This window comes from Phaethon lepturus, unplaced genomic scaffold (assembly GCF_000687285.1).
Source record: "Phaethon lepturus isolate BGI_N335 unplaced genomic scaffold, ASM68728v1 scaffold26636, whole genome shotgun sequence".
Taxonomy (NCBI): Eukaryota; Metazoa; Chordata; class Aves; order Phaethontiformes; family Phaethontidae; genus Phaethon; species Phaethon lepturus.
Window position 1 is genome coordinate 37,243 of NW_010546018.1, and position 6,382 is coordinate 43,624.

General features: G+C 35.1%; 1 protein-coding gene across 1 annotated transcript in view; it reads left to right on the plus strand.

The window, feature by feature from the left end:
• UHRF1BP1L (UHRF1 binding protein 1-like) overlaps positions 1-6,034 on the plus strand; it is a gene marked incomplete at its 5' end in the record, with an annotated part of 28,205 nt that extends 22,171 nt beyond the window's left edge. Inside the window, 4 exons of the mRNA XM_010289171.1 lie at positions 177-370; positions 2,324-3,816; positions 4,263-4,438; positions 5,853-6,034. Coding sequence (XP_010287473.1) covers positions 177-370; positions 2,324-3,816; positions 4,263-4,438; positions 5,853-6,034 — 2,045 coding nt within the window. The remainder of the gene's footprint in view (positions 1-176; positions 371-2,323; positions 3,817-4,262; positions 4,439-5,852) is intronic.
• Between the last annotated feature and the right edge of the window lie 348 nt (positions 6,035-6,382).

The following is a 6,382-nucleotide window of genomic DNA, read 5'->3' on the forward strand; positions in this document are numbered from 1 at the left end:
AGAGAAAGAAGCATCACTTTACGTATCCTTGGGACGAAAGGAGTGGGTTTGCATTCTTTCTCTGATGTAAAATACTAGTAAAATGTAAGTCTGCACTTCTTAGTTTGTTTTAAAAACAAAACCAACCCCTAAACATTTTACTTAATCTCATGATTTTGTTTTGTTTTCTCTTTTAGTTCCATGTCCAAATTTGTATGGCCAGCTGAATGCTTTACAGTTCACCCTGGATGAGAGAAGTATTCTGTGGCTAAATCAGTTTGTGTTGGATTTGAAACAGAGTCTTATTCAGTTCATGGCCATGTACAAGTTAAATGACAACTCAAAATCAGATGAACATGTTGATGTTAGAGTTGATGGACTAATGTTAAAGGTACACTGTCATTGAGGAGGGATTTTGTGGTTGCTTGGAAGAAAATACTTTTTCTCTTATTCTGAAAAGCTGTTAGCAAAGCAGCTTAAGGAATAAATGTCCAAATACATGAACAAACAACCCACACAATAAGCATTGCTATTCTGGAAAACAATGCAGAATATGATGGTTTGAAGAAAAACATGTCTTCCATACTACACCATCTATATGTCCTAGGGGTATTTTGGTTTTATATTGAAGACCTGAATGGGAGTATTAACAAATTATTTCACTGTGTTCAATGAAGCTGACATAGTGGGAGAAAAAAAATTCAGCACTGAAGTCAAAATAACTAGAAAAAAAATTATATTTGCACTTAGTATTAATGCAAGGGCCCCTCCCGTGTTCCTCTGATAGTAGTATATCAAAACTCTTTAGTCTTCTTAGTGAATGCCTGGAGTAAAGCAAGCAGTTCATCTGAAGGTTTATTTCCTTCTCCAAAACCCATTATCACTATTTTCTGATTCACACTGGTGCTTGTTAATGCAGCTGAACATCAGATTTTTGCTTCCTGTGTTATCATCTTCTTTGGAGGAGAAGGATTATTGATCAGACAAATCCCCCCTCCTTCCCCCCCGTCCTCATCTGTCCCCCCCTCGCCCCAGTTTGCATTGGGCTTTACTTTCCAAGGTTCAGAGGTGAACAAAATAATGAGTCTTTTTGATGGTGCCCACAGGAAAGGTTTCAAGGGTTCTAAAAAGTCAACCATCTTTCCATAAGTTATCTTCCTAAGGCTCTTGGTGCATATTTAATGGAACTTTAAAAGGATGTGATTTGTACTGAATGAAAACAATTATTGAGAGCTAACAACCAGGCAGCTACAAATACAGGCTGATCTAATATTGAATTACTGTATGTGAATAGCCCATTAAACTAAGAGAAGATAAAAGTAAAACTATTCCTAAATCCCTGAAACCTTGATTCATATTAATTGTTTCATCCCTGTATTAACTGCATTACTTTTATTCTAGCAAATTATGACTCTTTTACTATTGGTGTGTTTGACGTTTATACATCATATAGCTAATTATTATATAGTTACATATTTGGTTATTTTGTTCTGAGTCCTTTTATTTACATGAAGAAGCTTCATCACTCCCATCTTTTAAGTGTCTTTAGGGTGACTTTTTTACTCTGATCTTTCTAGATTCAGCATGGAGATGTGACAGAAGGTAGTGTCACTGATACTAGCAAAACTAGTGGCCAAGGTCCATGTTAAAAACATCAGATACAGGTTTTGCCGTAAAATATATATTTCCTTTAAAACTTGCACTAAAGATATGCAAGTTAAATTAAATCCAGCATACTGAACTATTTTGTTGTTTTTAGGAGTTGGAGTATATTTTTATTTAAAAAATCATGATTATCAGATAATGGTCACAAAATACGTATTCTGTATGTATTCTTCAATGGTAAGAATATTAGTTGTGTTAGCACATTTAATTGTTTCCTTGCATCTTAACATAGAAATAAAATACTGTAGTACTCACTGTAGTGAAAAAACATATTTGACAAATCAGATTGAACTCCAAATTATAATTCTCTGTTTTTCAAAGTTGTAAATACTTGGAACACTTGAAGAAACTTTCTGCCAGGCTGTTTCTGCGTTGAAGAAATGAGACACTTCAGCCTCATATAGCTGACATAATTCTAAATTGATAAGAAAAACCTGAGACCTTTACGTTTTTGTACAAACATTTGAGTTTCAGATGCCATAGTGTCCTTCTTAAAAATGAGGGTAAATACAAATGACAGTCTGTGAGCCTGATTTATCCTTGTTCTGTGTTAGTATACTTTTCTCATAAAATTATATTCCTTTATTTTAGCTGTCATGGCTATTATTTTGTTTCTTTAATTGTATACATTCTTACTTTACATATTTCTAACAAGACAAAATATATTTCTCTCTTGCAGTTCATCATCCCATCTGAAAACAATCCTGAAATTCATAAAGATCAACCCCATGCACTTTCCATTCAAAGTTCAGAGATGATTGCTACGAATACAAGATACTCGCCAAACTGCAGACACTCTGATCTAGAAGCTTTGTTTCAGAACTTCAAGGACTGTGAATTTTTCAGTAGAACTTTCACCACCTTTCCTAAGTCCCAGAAGAATTTTAATCTTTTGCATCCAATCTTCCAGAGACATGCTCATGAACAAGATACTAAAATGCATGATGTTTATAAAGGTTATATCATCCCAAAATTGAATAGATACGCATTAAAGACATCTGCAGCTACGGATGTTTGGGCCTTGCATTTTTCTCAGTTTTGGATAGATTATGAAGGAATGAAAAGTGGGAAAGGACGACCAATAAGCTTTGTAGACTCATTCCCACTTTCACTTTGGATTTGCCAGCCAGTAAGATTTGCAAAGTCACAAAAAGAGCTTTTATCACATAATCGGACAGCTTTGAACATTCCAAAAAGTGAATCTGGCGATCTTGCTAATAGACTGCAACGTAAAAAACTTCTAAAGGAATATTACAGCAGTGGGATGGAGCCATTGACCAATGGCATTCAAATGTCAGACACTTCAGGAGTGCTTTCTGAAAGCTATTCCTCTGATGCAGATGTACATGTTCTTGTCCATGTTCAAAAACATGTAAGCCTGCAGATCAATCATTACCAGTATCTTTTTTTGCTGTTTCTCCATGAATCTCTCGTATTGCTCCTGGAAAACTTAAGGAATGATGTAGAAGCAGTGACAGGAAAACCTGCAAAGCAAACAGATGTCTGCATTGGGATCCTACTGAAAAGTGCAGAAGTAGCCTTACTACTCCATCCGGTGACTCAGGGAGACCCTTGTAAGTCTCCGGTTGTGGAAGAAGGAAGTCCCATGGCACCAGAACTCTCCCCTTTGGGAAATGGGGAAGCTCTTCCTTCAGAGAATAAATTAGTTGGCGATAAGATGATGCAAGCTGGTATTACTAATTTTGATTATGTAAATGACTGCAAGCCTCTGAATGCTGAAGTTAATAAAGAAATTTTAACAGATCCTCTTTTGCTTAAATCAGACAGTATTACAGATTTTCAGAAAGGAACGTCATTTTCAGATGATGCATCAGATAAAGGTTTGGGAGATACGAGTGAAGGAGGAAGCAGTGGACTTTTTAGCAGAAGTGATTCAGAGGAGGTCTGTGGACCTCTAAGTGAGAAAAGTAGTTTGCATCCTAGGGATTCAGCATCCATTTTAAATAAGAGAGAAGACTCTACTGAATTGTTCATTGATAAAGAGGATGACAAAAACATGTTCTCAAATAAGTTAAATGAACAGGAAGGCACAAATGAAGGCTGTCCTAACCAAGTCACTGACTTGGAAACAGAAACTGCCTTAGAATCTGAAGAGCTTGAAATCAACAAAGTGACTTCAGTTAGAATGTTTGCATCTCAGCCTTCATCAAGGTATAGAAGATTTAATACTAAATCAGTTTTCCTGCTATTTGAAAATATTTATCAATCTTGTTGGCCACATACTGGCCACATAATGGTCAAGAGAAGTGAACATCTAGTAGATGAAAAACTTAAAAGTGTATAAAGATACAAGATATGCACTACCCAGCATTCAATGAAAGCGAAAACCAACTGTTAGTTAATTGATTTAAACTATTTATTTTCAGTTTAAATGTTTTGAAATATGTATTGAGAAAAATAGCGACACAAATATCTACAGGAATGTGTGTTGTTTCTATGCTTATCTCTTTTTATAAAAATTTTCCCCTTGCCAAAGGGTTATTGAGTTTTCAAATTTTTTTCTATCTTGCCTGTTTTAGAGGAATTTTTAAAATTAACTTCTGTGTAATTCCTTTAATTTGAAATAATAATTTCCTAATATCTTTACATTTAAAAAGTGCAAAGCCTAAGGAACGCTGCCCGTCCAACCTCCCTGCATTCTCTGTTTCTTACAAGAATATGAAGAGAAGTCCATCACAAGTTTCTCTGGATACCATCTCTATTGATAGTATGATGCTAGAGGATCATTTGGTCGAGAGTGATGGAAGTGACAGCCAAAGCTTTCTCGAGAAAGGTGAGTAGGTTTAACAAACTATTTTTAAGCAATACATTAAAATGTTGTTTGTTGCTAAAATAATACTCAAAAGGATTGTAGTGCAGCAGTATAGCACTATTTCTGTTTGCGTCTCCAGTCAGTAATACCAAGTATATTCACAGCACATCATTTCAAGGGAAAGCAATAAGGTGTGCGGCTTAAGTACTTCTACTTAAATACCACTTAATTTTCCTCTCTTGAGGAGTGTAAAAGCATTGCAGTGCTATGTTGCAACTCTGAATTAAGTAGAACTGTTCCCTGCTTTGCTTAAAAGCTGTTGCTTTGGCTGTAAGTGTTTAGAGGTTTGTACCCTGAATCAGTGTTATGCTTGAAATGGTAAAGAAGCTTTAATTTTTAAAGATGAAAAAGTAATGGCTTTTCGCTAATATTCACTGTGCTAATTACCAGGCAAATAGATCTGGTAGTCTTCTTGCAGCTGATTCCTTACAGAGCAGTTCCTGGCTATTGACTGTCTAACAGCAGGTATTTGTCCAATTTTTGCTCATCTGTGCGTGAGTGTTTGCTCCTGATCTGAGGGAGGAATTCATGCATATGCTAATTATGTCTGCATAAGTCCACAATACTACAGACTATACAATTGTAATGATCTAGTAGGTCTCTGGCAAAACTGATTAGATAGTTTTCTAATGTCAGGAAATACAATAAGACTTCGTTGGTACCTCTTTTCTGATAAATTCTACTTTGAATAAAGAATGACAGTATTTTTTTCTGTAGGATTTCTTTTCAGTCTAGAGCAATAATGAGAAGAATGCTTCACTTGCAAACCTGTTATATATTTGGATTGTAGGAGTATTCTTGCATGTGCTTATGTGGTAGTATGCCATAAAATAAATTTTCCATTTTAAATAACATTTTTATTTCTTTTTATCTTGTTAAACAATATTTAGCTGCAGGTTAAGTCTGCGTGCTTTCTAGTCGTCAAGGAAACACTACCGTGATCACTAACAAAAATATATATAGCTTATTTCTCTAAACATAAAACTGCACACATTTACTCTAAAGGCATTGTGCAGTGTTTTAGATACATGGCTTGGAATCTTTAACCTTTTTTTCTGCTGGATCAGTTTTATATTTGATTTGGAAGACTAGAAAAGGCCCTTTGCAATTTTTTAAGTAATGCACGTAGAGTGCCATTTTGATTTTGTCATTATATCCTTCCCTACTTGCATAGCATCTAGAAGTTTGAACTCTCTGTAAGAGGAATGGATTTGGCAGTTCAATCATGAATATTTGTTTAATAAGCCATTCAACTCATCTTAAAAAATTAGTTAATGTATGCATACAGTAACTGACACTGACTTTATTCTTAATGCAGGAGTGATTCAGGTTATGCTATGCTAACTTTATGTTTTTTCTGATGTATATATGGAAGGTATTACAGCCAGAAACTATCAAAGCCCATCAGAAAATGCCCATGACAGAGGCACAGTGATTGAAAACTGTGATGGGTCGTCTCCAGATGCCATGAGCGCTGCTTCAGAGAATGCCCATGAGACTAGTGAAGAAATGGTAATATTATTGAATTCCATTAGAATACATGCTTCAGGAAATTAAACCTTAAAACAGAACTAAAATGAATGCTTTTAGAGGTGATTTTTCAAGTAGTTTTGGGAGCTTTTGTTAGTGCATTATGTAAGCCTGTAGATCTAGTGCACTTGTATTAAGTACAAATGAAGATTATAGTCCCAGTTACACTCAGCATTCTCTGTCTTGTCATCTCCTCTATAGCCACTGTTGATAAATGACAGCAGCCACTTAAAAATGTCAGAAAACATATGACATGGCCATGGCCATATATTGTAATGGCCATATGTTGTAATGTTATCATGTTCTTTTATGGTCTGTTGAATATGATATTTCAAATGAGCTTTTTAACATCATCAAGTATGTATAAAAGAAAGC